Below are 18,734 nucleotides of genomic sequence, written 5' to 3' on the forward strand. Positions count from 1 at the left end.
ATCACCAAGGGACTTGCTGATTGGGGCAGTAAAACATCATTTAGCTTCCCTGTGTTTGATACCTCGCTTTGTATGGGCCTGTCACACCTACAGCAGGACGATTTCGTTGTACAAGCACCATATTCATTTGCAGCACAAGCTGTGTTTGACTGCATTTCTTTCTCAAATATGGTTGAAAATTTATGTAAACATAAATAAATGAAGAGAAATTATACCAATACATTAGTAAAGCAAAAATAAGATTACCTATAACACAGAAGCACTAAAGGACATTAGAGGAATTGCTGCATTTTCCCCGCTCTGTCACATTAAGTGGTTTAATATAAAGCCTTTATTTTTATACCAATCAATAGCACTGTAAGGTAGCAACATTTATCTTCAGAAGCACTGAAGACACAATGGCTCAATTCTCAATTATATTAAGAGCGAGACTTCAAAGATATTTACGAGCATCAAGATGCAAGTTAGATTTCAAGTATGGTTTTCAAAAGCATCTGAACAAATCAGGTGTCTCGCTCCTATTGATCCAAATCCTTGTTAGGCACTTCCAAAAAATACTTCAAGTTGCCTACCCCTATCCTCTGGTTCCCAAATAACTTTGGAAATCTCTCTCCCCTGCTGGCTGTGGTCTAGTTTCCAGTACTGGAGTTTAATATTTTGCTGGAGGATGAAACTTTTTGCACACACTTTGATTCTTGAGTACACTGATGTAGAAAACTATTACTACAGCAGCGCGACGGTGTTTACTTGGATGCCAGCAATTCAAGGTGGTGGAAATCTGACCTCTGTTACCTGCTGAGAGACCTCCTTTGGTGACCTCATTTGACCACTCCCCTCATGGCTGGAAAGCCCCAAAGAGACCTCTGAGCGACCATTTTGAAAAGGCCTCAACGCTCTTGCTGGATGCTGTTTTGAAAACGAAGCAGAGAGCCTACCTTGCTGATATTTTGGGCATTAACTGATTGCCAGCAACGTCTGAATGTAGTAACTACAGTACAGACCGGTTGTATGGTATCATATAGGCCAGAAATCCTGCTTTTGCTTTGATTCACTTTATTCTGAAACTGTCCAAGGGGTTAGAAAAAGGGATATTACTCTTTAAAATAGAAGAGGCAACAAAACTTAGGAAAGACACTTCCCACATACCAGAATGGACTTTAATTAAAAGTAATTTTATTCCACTTCTCAATGACAGTTCTATCATATCAGATAATAAGGCAAGCTACTAAAAGTCCCACAAGACATATCAGACCATTGAAATAGTATTCAAAAACCAAAGAAGAGTTCACAGAACAGCTAATTCTTGGGATCATCAAAAACAGTGGCAAGATTCCCACATGGACAAATTCGATCAGAGCAAATGCTGAAGAAATCAACTGATTTCACTAGTATTTGTGAAGTTTTATACTGGAGTAGTTAAGGATAGGTGATGCATCACTGACTTCAATGAAAAACAGAATTTGGCAGAAAGAAAAGTGAAAAAGCACATTAAAAGTCTAATATCAAGGCACAGAAAATACATGCTGCTTCCAGGCATATGCTTTAACAGGTAAAGGTGTCCAGGAGATTATTTTTTTTTTTAATAGGTAGTTGTACTCCATCCAGGTGTGATTCTTTTCTCACTTGCACCTGCAAAACTCCCATGCATTTCTGGGTAGTCCGTCCAGATTTATGCTGGCGCAAGGAGAGTAAGTGTAAGTCGGCATAGCTTGCTTGAAGGTGTAGTAACAGTTAAAGCAAATGGAGCAACAACCACTGAAGATGTACCCAGTTGTCTTAATGCTCGCCAGAATTTACTCCTTTTAACGTGGAATATTTGTGTGACAAAACAAATACATTCTTTCAGTTTTCAGCTAATAAAAAGCAGCTGTCCCGTGCTAGATTTTCATAAGGTATCAAGAAACTGCTGTAATTTAGAAGCCATCAATTCTGTAACCTAAGGTTGTTCACTGAGTAGTATCTTAGGATTAGCAAGACATAACTACATAAGGGTACAAAAGTCTGGCCATCTCTAACTGCATTGATATATGGACTATTCATAGCAAGATGAGAGGATGTACTAAACAAAACAAGACATGAACAAAGCAGAATGCAATGAAATTATGTGACTTGCTAGAGGAAAAATAACAAAGGGATGAAGAAGAACATCTATTTAAAAAGATCTTTTGTCAGATAAAAAATAGGAACTTTTTACATACGTGAAGTTTAAAGAGGAAAATATGATCAGTGCAACTTTAATGCAGGACTGGAGCTAAGTCAAGGGAGTTCAACAATGAAAGACAAAACAAAAATAGATCATTAAGAAAAATATGGATGCTGTGGAAGAAGAGTATCTCTTAATAATCAAATGATTGAAATCGGTCCCAGGTGGTTAAAAATCCAAGGTAAAGACCTAAAAGCTGAGGACAGAAGAAAGCAGCCGCTGAGTCAGAGTATGCCCACGGCATTATAAAATCACATAGCAGGATAAAATCACAAACCCGTGGTTACAATTGTGTTATGTTTAGACTATTTTAAAGTAATAAAAAAAATCCTTAATGGCCTGATCCAAAACACACTGGAGGCAACAGGAGTTCTACTAGCTTCAGCGGGCTGTGCATCAGATCTTACGTTGTGCACTATAAGCAGTCCAGATATGTGGGCTTTCTCTGGCCAGGGTCAGCCAGGGAACATCATGGATCCAGGATACATTCCATGTAAATGAGAAAGAAAATGGAGCTGTTAGGGCAAGATCTTATTATACATTAGGGTAAAAGAGAAAATGCTGCTTTATACTGAGATTTCTTATAAATAAATAATTTTGAAAACCTGGTCACACCGTGCTGATGAACTAACTGGACTACCAGGTCATCCACCAGCAACATGCCTCTGCAGACTTGCAGGGTCAAACCTAACAGTCTGGAATGAAGGGTTTCCCTCTCTTCTTCTTTTTCCCCTCTTGAGGTTTGCATGATGATATCCCCTAAGTGCAGTCCTGGTCTTCAGATAGCATGCTGCAAGGACAGAAAAATACATATTTTTAAAGGAGGAAAAGACAGAGTTTGCCTTCTGAGTTTAAATTATTAATTCTACAGATCTAATGGATACATTATGCCACATTAGTGGCACTTGTTCTCTTAACAAACATCCCTCTAGATTAGTGGTTCAATACAGTTTTGAATCAAAGAGCTAAGTTTCTAATGGCACTGGTCATCTGTCAATCTGAACTGAATTTTTAAACTGGGTTACCTGAATCAATGCAAGTTAGGATCTTTCATTGCCAGGAAAAAGGGCTCTTATTTGACAAAGTTTCATGAGGTCAACAGCATCTCTGCTTCCTTGAAGTGGTACATAAAACAGTCAGGCAAGAACAATATTTTCAGCAGCAGACAACTTGGTGAATACAACAGAAATACGTGACAGACGTTTTAAAAGGACTGGGTAACCCCTCTTGTGTATCTGCATTAAGAGCGGAAAGATCTGAGAAGTCTCCTCAAATTCTTGTGTTGGGGTTAGGTCTCAGACATTACCCATGGATGTACTGATCTCACTGGCTTGTCCCTGGATGCTGGGCTCTTCTTCATCAAGCAGCGACCTTTTAGCAGCTCCTTAAAGAGACATCTAGGACATGAGGCACTAAACAGTAAATATATCCTGCAGACAGCATTAACTCCTTTGTTGATTGTCTCTTGGATGCTACTCAGGACTCCAACAGGCAGAGTCTATTGTGCATTTCCTCCATGCACAGATGAAACAACTGGACCAGAATTTTTAATGTGGTTTGCTGAGGAAATGAGGCTGATGTAATCACATTGTATCTGTGCATCTACATGTGTCTGCTCACTGCTCAGCCTCTGAGTGGACTGAACATGTTTGATAGACAGGTAGAGGACTTTAAGCTCTTATATTTTTACAAATCCAGTAAAAAGAGGTAGGGTATCAAGGAGATAATCAGTTAGTGCCCTTACTGATAGAAAAGCAGCGGTATGAGCTCACTGGCTAGGTGGACACCAAGAATTAGTATGGGTAAAAGACAATAGAAATGCCCCGACTTCAGACTTTGCGCTCTATCAGTTACTGGCAGGTCAATCCCTGCAGCAAAAGGCAGGTAGTCTTCCTCGACTCTTTTTTTTTTCCCTGTAGTAAGGTTCAGAGAACAGGATTGGCAATGTAAAGATCTGGAGGCTGGCTGTCATCTTGCTGGCCCTCAGTTTATTCTGTCTCTGAAAGAGAGACAGGCAATCAGTGAAATAGCTGTAAAGGCTTTTGAGAGCCTCAGGCAGGGGACAGCAGAGATATTAAAAATAATCTTGCCTGCCCTTTCCCCCTGAAGAATTATTTCTAAGTTAGTAAGAAAAACATACATATACATCTGTCCCTGGTGCAGAGTCTAAATGCTGACTCCTTTTCCTTCTACTAGTAATGACCAATGTTGCATTACTGCACATACACTTGATTTAATACCCTACTGATTACGAAACAGTATAAGCTAGTACTTTCTGCACAGCCTGGCTGTGTCTCTGTCTTCCTTCGAAGCCATGCTGACAGGTGGTATTTCTATGACTTCCTTGGGGTGAAGTTCTAGATCAAGTGAGATTAAAGAAAGGGTCAGAAGTTCACACTCCTCTACGAAAGCATTAAAATATCATAATGGTTTGCATCAAATTCCAAAGTCACTGAACACCACTACCCTTCTCACATACCAGAAGATAATTCTACCCTGCCTGTGGTCCTGGGGTTCAAGATAAACAAAGACAACGAACATCTGATGTGAATTTAAAAGTCTTGGACACTGGTCCATTGGCAGGAGTTCGTTGCATTCCTTTCCTTCAGTACTTTGACTACCCTTCCTCACACCAAAACTGTCGCTATCTCAGTCAGAGCTCTACAGAAAAGCTTGTGCCTTTACTTCACTCTAACACCTCTTAGTAGTTCTCCACATTCTTCTTGACTCACTCCCACCTGCTCAGACTGCAGAGAACCACTGGAGAGGTACACAGAAGACATGGGCTTTATATGATATGCTTTCTGGCTCAGTTGGGAAGCAAAACTCGTATGAGCTCTAGTTCTGCCCTAAGCAGAATTGTCAAGCGTCACTCAGACACTAGAGATAGTCTAAAAGCATGTGCTGTAAGAAGCTGCATATTGTTTCAGACTACTAACAGGCTATGCAGCAAACCCAGCAATGGAATGAGAACGCATGATTCCCATGGTAGCGTGAAGTTGAATACAACATGCTGAGATCCAGTTAAGAAAAGGGTTTGGGATTGCCCAGGAATATGTTTCCCTAAATCCCATCAGTGGAACTCAAATGAAATCCAAAGACACCAAGCACCTTGTGTTATTAAAGCAAAACAAAACAGAATTTGGAATTTTCTCTAAATATTTGCAGGCTGCTCTGAAAACACAGATTGCGAACTACTGGAGAGCCCTCATTCACTGACAAAATGATTAGCTTTTGCTGATCACAATACTTATGAAGAGACAGGAAGGCTGACTCCAAATCCATTCAAGTCAGCGGAAAGTCTACTAACAGGCGTCATGAACATGAACATGAGCATAACAATAGCAGTACTGGGTCAGAGCAGACAGCCGTCCTTGCAGCATCCCATCTCTGACAGTGATATGTTACAAACGCCTAAAGGGACAGATAAGGAAAGGCTATGTCCAGGGTGATATTTCTCCCTTTAGTACCTTCCAGCTCTGGCCATCTGCAGCTTAGAAATTCCTGAGCCCAATATTATATCTGCATCTTTGCATTTAAGCTTTTTTTGGTAACTTCACTTGTTGCTGTTTCAAGTAATTTGTATTTTTTGTATCCACAGCAACCAGAAGAAATAAGTCCCACAGCTGCACTGTATGTCACATGGAAAAAATTACTCCTTCTTGTTTTAAGCTGCATTCCTTTGATGCCCCTTCACCTCCTTCATAACAGACAACAAATAATCACTGTTTATTTCACTGCCTTTAACTACTGATTCCTAAGTCTTTCTTTCCCAAACCGAAGAGAATGTGTCTATTTTGTCTGTCCACATACAGAGTTTTTTTCATACCGTGCAGCCCTTCTCTCTCTCTTCTCCGTTGTGTGTGTGTGCATGCACACCTGTGTACCACATCTTCCTTAAGACAAGAACCTCAGAGCTAGAGGCAGGATTCAGGATGTGGTTCACAGCTGAGTGTCGCCTGTCGTTGGGTACCTTGCCGTTCACTCTCTAACCAGGCATATCAAGGCCCCATGCTGGCTACGGCACACAGCCCACAGTGATGTCTCCTGATGGAAGACAAATACGTCCCTTTTCTCCCTGCAGTTCTTGATGGGCAACATGCCTATGGGCACATATGCAGGGCTAGACTCACTGGTAACACAAATATCGGTTTAAGTTACATCTGAGCAAGCAGTGGAAGTGTAATTCAGCGTGCAGACCTGGCAAGGTAGGAGCGCGGGAGAAGCTGACAGGAGAGGGTAAAAGTTACAGAATGGAGTAAGAATTAATTTGGCCTAGTGTGGAATGAGGGACAGCCCTGATTCAGCACACACCGCAGCTTAACACTCAGCGGCTCCTCAGCATAATGAGGAAAGCACCAGTTTACATTGATCAAGACAGACGAGTTTTATTGCTAGGCTGTTAACTCCAGTGATGCAAGCGACGGCTTCCCCTTGTCTACATTCAGGGTCATGACTGCAGAAGGTAGGTGGTTCCCAAGTGTTGGGTGGGCTCTGTTCCAGGCTATATATATATATATAAGTATCACTATATCTCTTAATGTATGTTTGCTAAAGATAACATGCCAGTGTTAAAGACAAATGAGGCTCTCCAATGCAGCAGTAGAAGCCCCGTGTTGGCTTAGCACCGAGTAAATCTTCAAAATGAAAAGTCAAGGCTGTTTCTTACATGCAGACGTAGGTGTTGCCTCCTGTTAATCCTGTGCTACTGTTGCTCTGCAACTGAAGAAACCAAAGGCATGCAAGGAAGCTCGGGGCTCAGAGTCCCCTTTTCTTGAAAGGTGAAAGGGTCTTCCTCTTCCCGAGTTTACCAGATTATTGGGGAAATAATGCCACTGCTCAAAGCAGGAATTTCTTGCACTTCCTCTCCCTGCAGCTTCTCCCATTTCTACTCTCAACACCCCTGGCTGATGTTCTTCTTCCTGACTGAGGCATGTGGAGTACCATGGGAGCCCTCCTCAGCTCTGCTTAAAGCACAGGACTTAGCCCCTTTCCTAAACAAGATGGAACACATAGTAGGTTTGGGTACTGAAAAGACAGAAGAGATGTCAGAACAAATGGATAACTGGTTGGAATTTTTAATAGAGCATGTGGGTTTTGATACTCAGAGGGTACTGAAATTTGGCAAGTAGGGACTGACCTCATTGAACTGGTTTTCTAGAAATGCCGTTCATTGAGATGAAATTACTTTCCAGTGAATGCTGAAGGAATCTGGGTCCAGAGAGGGAGAAGTATTTGAGTGTTCAATTCACAGTGGTTTCAATGAGAGACGCTCAAGAGCAGCAAAGGTTTTTAGCAATTGAGCTGTGAGTTTGCACAGGAGACAGAAGACAGATGTTGACGATAGCAAGGGACTGCTAGGGATTGTGCAACAGTGGTGACAAGCCACAGGGCACCATCTCCAGAACTGCTGGATGCCTTGACCGAGGTGGAGCTTCAGAAAGAGGATGTGGGCGTCCAGGTTGCAGAGCTGTACTCTGACTGAAGTGCTGAATCTCCAGGGAAAAGGGTTCAGGAGGAGGTAAGCAGACTGCACATCATCAGGGTGTACAAACAGGAGACCAACAGGGTCTTCACAGAGACTTTGGGGAGGGGAGTGCCTGAGCTCCACAAAGCAAAGGATGAACAACTAAAGACTACACTTGAACAAGAACTGAATGGAGACTTCCACGATGGGGAAGGGCTGAAGTTTGTGACTTCTGGCAGGAGAAGGAAGGTTGCTTCTTGGCCCACAGATCTGCATTTCCAGGACGTGTGTAGCCAGCCCCCTGGGGGAAGGTGAGGAGTCGTTTTGAAGGAGACTTCAGAGCCAGCTGAGCCTGAACCAAGTTTCTGTACCAAGAGGAAAAGTTGTGTAACAATTTATAGAGATTCCCTCCTGCCAACCTGAGTGGGATGTCTCAGGTTTGTTGCTTTCCAGAATTAAAGAGTTGGGATGTTGTGGAAGAACTTCCGAGGCTCATCCAGCCCTCAGACTCATTACACCTTGCATCTTTGCTGCTGTCAGCAGAACCATGTATAAATCAGAACGAGCTAGTGAAGTTTATCAGAGGGTCTGTGAATACTCAGGTAACACCCTCTGTGAGAAGCTCTAGCAGTCATGGGAGAACAGATAAAGTACTAACACAGATTAGAAATGGGACGGTAGAAGGGGAAACCACAAGCTTTAGGGAGAGATACCTAAGAATATGGAAGGACAATACAAGGGGGTATGCCCAATGGTAATCTGTAATGAGCCTTTGAAGGTCAAAAGGCATCACAAGGAATGTCAGTAGGAGCAACTGGCTAATATGGTAGCTGATGAATTTCATGTGGATAAAGTTGCTGTTAGTAAATAATCATGACCAAGGTACAAATGGATGTGAGATAACTGCATGGAGCACACAATGTCATCCACACCAGTGGCATGTCAATCCTAATTTATTTAGTATTAGTTAGGCAATTTAGTATAAAATATAAATGTCCAAGAGTAAGGCAACAAAGGGGACTCAGCTAAGCATGGAGGGTGGAAAGGCCAGTTGGGTGGTCCTGTTCACTGATTTTCACATCAGAAGAATAAAGATTGCTGCTCCCATCAAACACTTTTTTAGAAGCAAGGGCTCTTTGGCGGGTGACAGGTCAGAGGGAGAGGGGGAGTAGCAAAAAGACTGGAAAGCCAGACAGCAGGGTGAATCCATTAAACCTCAAGTCCTCGCGGAACTCAAGGTACCATTTGGCCAAGAGACCCTTATGGAAACTATTCGCTGAATACAGAAATTAATATCCCAGCACTGTGATGAGGGTCCCCAGGCAATGCTTCCATCTAACACAGAGATTTTTCTCTTTAAAAAAACCCCAAACCAATTTGAAAAATCCTCAAAAGACAAAACTTAAGAAAAAGCCATAAAGTTGTATTATACTGATTTACTGCTGCTTATTTCCTTGAGGGTAGGAGAGAGAGAGGTGCTTACAAACACTAGCTGGATGTAAAATGCTAACCACCACTAATATCTGGCAGCAGGCTCAAAGAAGCATTCACACATTCAGCACACAGGGTCCTACAGTAGTGGAAGTGAAATGCTGACTACAACTGGATGTAGGTAGGTTAATGGGAACGCTTCAGGTCAGTGTTGTCTACCACTCCTCATGCTGCCCTTCTCTCCTCCTACTTAAAAAAAATTTATTGAGCTGCTATCCTTGTCTGAGAAATGATGAGTAAGGTAGTAGAAGCGACGAGAGGAATTTACTGCTGCTGTCAATTACAAAACTTGGCACACCCAGCCTGAAGTGACTTGGTTTTAAAACTGTGAAGGCTGAACAAACGAAACACAAGCTGAACCAAAGAGAGATTTGTTCTTGCAAAATGCATGGTAAATTACTGAATATTCAGTAAGCTTCTGATTCTGCAGCACCATCCACTAATATCATACAGAAATGGACCCCATCTCCGCTAACTCCCCTGCAGTTCAATATCACAGAATCACAGAATCCCAGGTTGGAAGGGACCTCAGGGATCATCTAGTCCAACCTTTCTAGGAAGAGCAGAGTCTAAACAAGATGGCCCAGCACCCTGTCCTTCAAGTTTTTGTCTGAAAATGTTGTACATGTTTAGCCAGGTACTCCATTCCACTGCCCAGAGATGTTTGCATTTCAGTGGTGGATGAGGTGATCTCTGTTTATAGTTTATACATAAGCTTGTATAGTGCTTTGAAAGGCTCTCCAACCGAAACAGCCCATACTGAACTGATTTAAGTTGGTTATTTTAATGGGAAGTACACATCACTGGAGAAAAGAACATACTGTTGCACAACCTTAAGAAAGGGTATCAATACCCTAACTACATTTGTCCTGTTTTCCAAATAAGCCAATAATCCATCTGGGTAACCACAGAAATTCGTCTGCTGAGCTTCTTCACTGTTGTTCCAGGTATATGAAGGGAGAGCAATTACACAGCACTGAAAGTGAACGACCTTCTCCCACAGCAAGCCAAGTCAAAATCACATTTGTGGTCACTTTTGATACAGTTTTCATCTCCTTAATATCAAACAATAAAATAGTAATTGACTGTCGTCATCCTCTTGCAAAGGTAAAAGACTTGTTAAACAGATTACGAGACTGAAAATTAGCACCTGGGAACTCTATTACCTGAAATCTAAGGATCTCTATGCACTTGGCCTTGCAGGTGGTGAAACTGAGGGGCAGAAAAGCAAAAAAAGCAACTGGCCTAAACTGGAAAAACCTATGGGAGCTGCAAGAGTTTCTAGAAAATCCACCGCTGCTAAGACACAGTCATTTGCATTTAACAACAGACAACTGAATTTCCTAAATTGCAAAGTAAGAAAAATTGCTCTTTTGGAAAAAATGCACGCATCTCTAAATTTTAACATTAGTAGATAGTTCTGACAATCTTTAGTTTCTTCTTCTGAAGCGCATGCACAGAGAAGAACTGCTTGCATCGGAACTAGTAGCATTTTGCTTACCGTTGTGAAATGAACTACGCAATAGATGCCAATGATGACAAGGCCAATGATAATCGATGCGACAGCAACCCAGAGTGCGTTGCGACCCAGTCTTTTTGACCCTTCTATATCTCCTTGATTATAACTGTTTAAAGCCTGCAGAAGAGAAGCAGAGAGTTTGTGACTTCTTGTAAAGAGAAATCCGTACGCAAACCAACGCGACTGCTCTGAGCCAGCACTGAGTTCTGTGCACGTTGGCACTGTAGAAAGGACTTCAGAAAGTGGTGATTTGCTTTGTGCAAACAAACATCCACTGCCAGCAGTGCAAGGCAAGCAGGGAGTCCAGTTTTCTGTTCCACTCATTTTCAGTACATTTCATTGCAACTACAGCTCTTTTCTTTTCAGTGGTGAAGCTACATTTGTATGATGAGTTTTCTTGTACACACCAGCATAAGAGCTGTCAAATCGAATCTAATCCACCCACTTAGAGAAATCAGTGGCTTTTATCTCTGGATATATTTTTGTAGTGTATGTGAACTGTTAGTTGGCCACTTCGCTAGCAGGCTGCATTTTTACAGGAAAACTTCTTTAAAAAAAGCAGACTAATTTTCTATTTTTCCAATGTTTTATTTTTCAAGACAGTTTGAAGAGTTAATAGGCAGTTTTCTGGTGGTAGAAGAACAAAACAAAACAGAGAAATATAGATCATCTGAATACACCATCTGGTGCCATCTTCATGGGCTAGAAATTCTGTCCTTTTCCATTTTAGAACACACTGATGATTATTATCATATACATCCTGAGGTATGCATCAGTCACATGGATATTCTCTCAACAGACTTGAGGTTATCCAGCCATGATCTAGCAGGTGCTTTATATTATTACACGCAGAGATTGCAAGGTGTGATAGGACTGCTGATCTTGTCTTTTGTGAGACAGTCTATAGTATTTTCTGAATTAATTTTTATTTTAATCAGACCATATTTTAAAAAGATTCAGTGAAAGACACTGAAGTATTCTAGTACACGAGTCTAACACAGTTGATAGTAATTTTTTCCCAAGAATAAGATGCTATCAAAGAAAGATCAAGTCTTATTACTAAGAATTCTTTTGTAAGATCAGGAGAGTTTGAGTTCATAAACCATGACATTAAGTCCAGATTTCTTTATGAAATTGCAGTATTGAACTATGTCAGCATACTTCCTTGGGGAATTAGGTTAGTCATAACCTGTTCTTCAGTATCTTGTGAGTATTCTACGAAGTATCCCAGAAATGGGATACTTTGTGGGGGCAGAAATATGGGGACCTGATCAAATGAATAGTTCTGTGGACAAAATAATTCAGGCTGTCTTTAGGAAATGACTGCTTGAGGTACCACCAAGTGCTATTACAAAAGTGCTTTAGCTATGAATTACTTTTTGTAGCAAAGACAGAACAACAGCTAATTCAACAGAGTGAAGATCTGAGACTGTGGAGAGCAGGAAAGGAATGAACTTCAGAAGATACCAAGCATCATTGCAGAGCCTTTTTTCCCCCAAGCAGAAAAATAATTAGGGTCATTATCTGTGTGTGTTCTGTCGATTAGTGAGCACACAGCAGTTAATGGGCTAGATGCACTGCAGTAAGAACACTCATGCCAAGACAGTCCTAAAGCAATGAAGCCTATATTCCTAGAATTGCATCTCAAGCATAAGTGCAGGTTCTTATTCTCTAGAGTCTAAGAAAGGCTGAGCTGCTGATGCATTCTTGCCCTTAAAGAGAGCACTGATACATTTTTTCCTCTTCCTGGAAGCCTACATATGCCTAAATATTTCTCTATTTTATTTCCCTGAAGAGTATCACTAATACCTCTGCTCTGCTTTCAAATTTCATTGAGGTTGGCTAGGGGACTTACTTAAAGGATATAGTGGGGAAAGAGTGAAGAGGTGGGAAATGAGAGACAGAGACAAATACATGTCACCTCTGATTCTCCACCAATGGTGCCTCCTGTTACGAAGGGGGGCTGGCACAGTTCCTCTCACCTAAGTTCCTCCACTGTTTTCAGCAGTCTTGTCTACAGGAGAAAAGCTTTCTTAGGTTTCCTCAAAACACATTAGAAAGGTCAATAAAAAGAGCATCAGGAGAAACATGGCTTGCCTTGGTCTTGAGCAGGCTGACTCCTCCTGCATCTGTCAGCAACTGTGAATGTGACTGGGGCTACAAGGGAGAAACGTGGGGAAGCATCACTGACACCCCAGCCCTGACGTTGCTCTCCCCACCCATCAAAGGACTCACTTTCCATGACATCCAGAGAGCAGCCCCGCAAACACTCTAAACTCAGTTCCGCATACATGTGGTCTCAAGACTGAGACACAGTTGTAAGCGAGACATGGCAGCACCAGCTTGCAGTACTGTGCAATTTTACTAATGTATTTAGGAAGTCTGGAGAACGTCCATCTGATTTCTGCAGGTGCCGCATAAATAATTCACCCTGTGCACTTTAATAAATAATGTCATTTTAATACAAATCCATGATGAAGAGGAGGAAAACAGCATTAATGATAAAAAGGAGGATTTGGGAGAGATGAGGAGGAGACAACAGTTTCTTTATTAAGAGGTTTAAATTAAATGGCATAACTTAGACAGCATTGAAGAAAAAATAAGAGGTTTGGGGGAGTGGTTGGGGTCTGATGCAAAGCTCTTTGGAATTAATTTACTTCCATCAGCTTCAAAGGGCCCTTGGATCAAGCGTCCAGTTTTCAACACTAGCCATAGACAACAGTAACTGTTAAAGCCTTAAATGTTACATCGGTTTGTTTCCAAGGGCTAGGCAATATATGCAGAATAGGGCATCTGCATGTGACATTTGGTCTGTTCAACTTTTAAAACAAATTTCATCCATTTTCAACCTGGCTTTTTAATCATATTTTTACCATATGATTTCTCATGTTTCTTCTACCTCGCTCACTATGAAGTCATAAACTAAATTAAAGCCACAGTTCTGCAGCTGCTTATTTACTTGAGCAAACTCAGTGACTTCACCAGGTTCAAACACATCTATTTATAAAAGATATTCTCACTTCAACAATGAAGCAACTTAACCTCATATGAACAGAAATTTGCTGGATTAGCTACAAACTATTAATTCCTTTTAATGTGCATTTTCTGTTCCACATTCCCAGAGCACCGTTTATGGCAAAGCAGAGAGAATACTGAATTACTTCAGAAATCCTCCTCTATATCTCTTACAAATATGGGCACACCAGACTGAGGTTCTCTGATCAACATTTTCTGTGCTTTCCATAAGCCAGGCTGTAACAAACCTTATTTGGCTGTGCCTGGAAATGAGACACTTACTCTAGTTCAGATCAAAGGAAGAATGAGACGTGCTGGCTCAGTATGACTCCTCGCCGCGAGAACAACTTACAGGGAAGAAGAAAGAAGAGGAGGGACTCGGGGAGCAATTCAGAACCAGGCTTGATCTCTGCTTTTTGGCAAATGAAACGGGCAGGTGATGAGCAGGACACAATGAAAGGGGAGTTTGCTCTGCAGGCTGTATAGCAGCATGCCAACAAACACTCAACTTCCATGTCTCTGGGGACAGGTCGAAAGTGTTGTGGCAGCGGAAAAGCTTACCAGTTAGCAAAGAAAAGGGCTGTGCAAAAATGCTTAAGAACAGCTGCTGACCCTTCTTGTTTAATACTCCTGAAGCAGGTACAGGCTGTACATATGGTATTAGATGTCCAGGTACTTACAAGCTACTTAAAAAAGAGCTGTGTAAATAATAAACTTTCTAAGTAAAGAGAAGTACAGCTGCACAGGAACACTGGTGACTATGCTAGTCGCTGACCTGACCAAAGCCCACACATTGTACGTGGCTTGTTAGGATCCCAATTAGAAGAGGTGACTCCCTCAGAAAGCAAGTTCCATTCTTTGCTGTCCCATGACTTCTGCCACCCTCTTGCCCATTGTCTCTGCTTAGGGATACTAATCTATAGACAAGGCATCTAAATCCAAGGGTAACAAATGCAGCCAAAGAACTTACTATCAGAGGCAGATGAGCCCAGATTGTCACAGCATGGCCACATACATTGTTTGAAACATGCAAGTGGTTCAACAGAAATGTGTCAACATTAAGAGGGTGTTAGGAGCAAACAATCAGGGAGAAATAGCTTTTGGGAGACTGTTTTGAAATGGCTACAAATCTAAGGCTCTATGGAATTAGATGACTAGTCTTGATGAACAGATCTTTGAAATAAAGACAACTGAAGGTTGCCTTGAGAAAGGCCAGTAAAGTTTGTTCAACTATCAGACCTCAGTGCTGGAACAGAAATATCTAAGTGACGCATTTTTCAGAGCTGTCCCATAGCCTCCCTCTAGCTCTGATTCCGTGAGTCGGATACAGCCAGTCCACCTGAGCCAGTTCTCAGATACAACTGCCAGTTCACTGCCAGCTAAGTGCTCTTTGGGCTCACAATAGGGGGAAAAGACACAACTGCAGACAGGAGCTGAAGAGCTCTGTGACACACTGCCTAGCCACAGCCTTGCACCAGAGAGGTGTCTTCTGTCATGTGAGCCTCCTGATTTGGCACCTGCACCCCACACTCCTGCCCTGATGCCTGTGATCTCACCTATGTGGGAAAGAATAAGGAAAGTCTGAGCGAGGCAGTGGGCAACTAATTGTACAGCGACATGATATAGCTGCTGGAAGCAAGAGGAAGCAGGAGAACTGACAGCACCTGGCTGGAAATGCAGAGTACTGCCAAGAACAAGAATTGTACAGATCTCCATTTGCTAAAACTACCAAGCAATCCTCACCCCTGCAAGTGACCAGCAACTAGTTTGAAGAGGCTGCTCCTGTAATGCAAATATATGGACACACTGATGCCATTAAGTTTCCATGCTACGAGCTATCCTCTTACCCCTGTCACGAGAACTAGATTTGATTCACAAAGGAGGTAAGGAACAAGAAAAGGTTATTATTGCAATAGGGAGAACTCGGGACAGGTTGATTCTAAAAATATAGTCAAGGAGGTAAGATCTCAAATGGTAAGGCTTGTGCCCCCAAAGGTGAGAAAGAAGTGAGGAAAAGAGTGCTGGAGTTGAAAATGGGGCAGCAGAAGAGACTGAAGACAAATCTGTCATTTAATTTGGGGGTGTGTTAGAGCCCAGACTCTACTTTTGGAGTGAAAACATTGTCTGAATTGAGAGCACTTAAAGAGGACATGACACAGGCAAAGAGGATGCTGAACCATGCCCCTCAGGAAGCCAACAGGACTTTCCCTTCCAGGCCCATTCTAGGAAATGGAAATTTATAAAGAACTTCACTTTTACGGGTCTATATCTCTTCTGACACAAGATCTCAGGCAAGCTCTGCAGACTATGAAGGTATATTCTGTAAGAAAAGAAAATACCCCCCTCTTGTATGTCAGTGTTAACCCTCAGCAACTCTAGGAGAAAAGCTAAGAGAGGGAGGATGTAGATCCCAGAAGTGGAAATAAAGCCAGCGTAGGGTAAAATGCAGAACCTGGAGTTGAGGTTAATGGAGCAGTTACAGGTTGCAGCTCTGAAAGGCAGGGGAATCGGGCTGTGGAAAAGAAGTTGGACATGTTATTTTCATGGAGAAGGAGAGGTTTTAGGTAAGAACGACGTTGAAACAGGAGCCATTCACACGCAGTGGAGATGAGTGGTGTGGTTTTTGTTTCCCCCCCTTCAAGGGAGTGGGCAGCTGAGACCTGCACAGACTGTTTAGCATTCAGGAAGTGCTCTTCCCACCCTGGTTTCTACATATCCCCTGGTGACAGTTACTTAAGCCTGACTCCAAAAGCCCGCGTGAACTTCAACTAGGGCGTGGGTGAAGATATCTCCATATGGGGTGCAAAAATCTTTAGAGGCCAAATTCTGTCCTTGACAGTTAACTTCTGTGCAACCCTGGTGCTTTGGTGAAAGCACTGTCACAGTGAACAGATGCTCAAAGCCCCAGATCATCAGCTTTCATTACTTTATATAGCACCCGTAGTGTCCACAGACAGAAAAGATGCTGGGTACCAGCAGAACCCAATCTTCTCAAATCAAGGAAAAGAGCACATTGCACAGTTACGTTAAGAACAAAGATAATAAACATGTAGAAAAAAAATTGCAGCTAATACTTACCGGGACAAAAAAGATGTGAAGATGCCTTTGGAATAGCTCCTTTAAGTAATTTTCAAGCTTAAACATATATCCCAATATTTAGGTGTGATTTCTGATCAGTCTTACTAGTTTTAAAATAGTGTACTTCAGTATATTTTTGATATAGGTAATTATTTTTATACTTAATTGCAGAAGGAAACAACTCTATTTTTACTTACCTTTTCAGCCTGGCTGTGAGAGAAAAGGATGAAAATATGCAACATGTTTTGAACCCTTTTCAGCCACTAAACGATAGAAATACATTGCAGTGTTACTGATTATGCTGGTCGTGTATCCTATTAGAAAAGTCTGGATCTGACTCTGCAACTTTTAACTCAAAGAAGACTCTGTTTTAACAACGCCTTTGAAGTTAATGGGATTGCTGGATTATTAAGGACTATGCAAATCAGTTATCGCTTGTAGGAGTACGGTTGCTCCCTCAGCGTACTCAATATTCAATTTTATAAGGGCTTTTGTCAACAACCTACAATCATTGTTGTGTGCATTATTCTAGCAAATACTATCAGGCTACAGAACCTGTTTAGTGGGGAAAAGGTTTTTCTATCATATTCGATTAGATGAAGTAGAAACCTCACCTGTTCCTTTGCAAATCTGCTTTGTGCTCCCTGACCGCCACTTTCGCACACAGACAGTGTGTCCGAGCCGGTGTGCAACTTCGCAGATGTAACGAATCCCGCCAACCGGGATAAATCTCCCTCCCTTATATAGCCTGCTATTGAAAACTTGAACTGCCTTTCGCTCCACGTTTCAGATCTGCTGCCGGGACAGCTAAGCGGGCACCCTGACCGAGCCGCTGATGCTCTCAGGCTCGCTGCCTCACCTAACTTTGCCCACGCCAGGGAGAAGCGGTGAAAGGCGGCTGGAGCCCGCTACCCTGACGGCGGGGCCGGCGCGGAGAGCCGGAGGTCGCCCGCCACACGGCCAGCCCCAAGCCCGAGGTCGCTCGGGGACCCGCCGGGGTGCTACTCACCATGACGGCGAAAACGAAGGCGACAATGTTGACGGGATAGGCGGGACAGAAGCAGGCGAGGATGCTGAGGAGCAGGTAGTTCTTGGGCCGCGGCTGCGGCGGCCCGTCGGGCAGCTCATCCTCGATGTTGGTCTCGGGGCTGTTCTCCAGAGCCCTCTTGATGTCGGCACCGGCGGGGAGCGCGGACATGGGGCTGCGGTGCGGCGCGGCGGGCGGGCGGCTCGGAAAGCCCAGCGCCGCGCACCGGGCAGGCGAGACCCCGCCGCGGCGCCGAGCCAAGGGAGCCGCCCGGCTCGGCTCGCCTTGGCACGGCTCGGCTCGGCACGGCTAGGCTCGGCACGGCTCGGCACGGCTCGGCACGGCACGGCCCGGCTCGGCACGGCTCGGCACGGCACGGCTCGGCACGGCTCGGCAGGGCTCGGCTTGGCAGGGCTCGGCTCGGCTCGGCTCGGAACGGCACGGCACGGCTCGGCTCGGCGCCTCCCCGGGACGAGGACAGGACCCGGCGGGGCGGGGAGGGGAGGGGTGGGGGCCGCCCGCCGACGGCTCCTCTTGCGCCAAAGCTTTTAACCCCGGAGGCTATGCACGGGAGGAACCGAAAAAAAAAACCCAAACCCCACAAACCAAAAACCAAACCCAAACCAAACGGAAACCGTCGGCGTTCCGAGCACAGTGACCCGGCGGCGGTTCAGTTAAGTGACTTGCACCGAATTTGCAGTACCGCGGGAGAACTTTGCTGCGTTCTCTGGGTCGTCTCCGGTGTCAGTGCGCTCCATCAGCCAGCGGCATAAAGTCTGAAAAGACATTTCCTTCGATCTGGGCTGAATTTGTCATCCCCTAACCCCAGTGACTTTCTAAACCACAAAAAAACCCTGGTAGGAAATAACCGACTTAAAGCATTTTGGTGCTCAGGCCCAGAGTGTTTTGGCCAATTTTTAGCAAGCGATTCAGT

The 18,734-nt window shown here is 43.4% G+C and overlaps 1 protein-coding gene across 1 annotated transcript; it reads right to left on the reverse strand.

Moving 5' to 3' along the window:
* Nucleotides 1-1,151: 1,151 nt before the first annotated feature.
* On the reverse strand, nt 1,152-18,263 carry TMEM233 (transmembrane protein 233). The gene is made up of 3 exons (XM_075110283.1): nt 17,783-18,263; nt 10,663-10,797; nt 1,152-2,993 (listed from the first exon to the last, which is right to left on the reverse strand). Exons 1-3 carry the CDS (start codon nt 17,969-17,971, stop codon nt 2,982-2,984), a joined length of 336 nt encoding a protein of 111 aa, XP_074966384.1. The 5' UTR covers nt 17,972-18,263; the 3' UTR covers nt 1,152-2,981.
* Nucleotides 18,264-18,734: the final 471 nt, after the last annotated feature.

Source organism: Phalacrocorax aristotelis, chromosome 15 (genome assembly GCF_949628215.1).
Source record: "Phalacrocorax aristotelis chromosome 15, bGulAri2.1, whole genome shotgun sequence".
Taxonomy (NCBI): domain Eukaryota; kingdom Metazoa; phylum Chordata; class Aves; order Suliformes; family Phalacrocoracidae; genus Phalacrocorax; species Phalacrocorax aristotelis.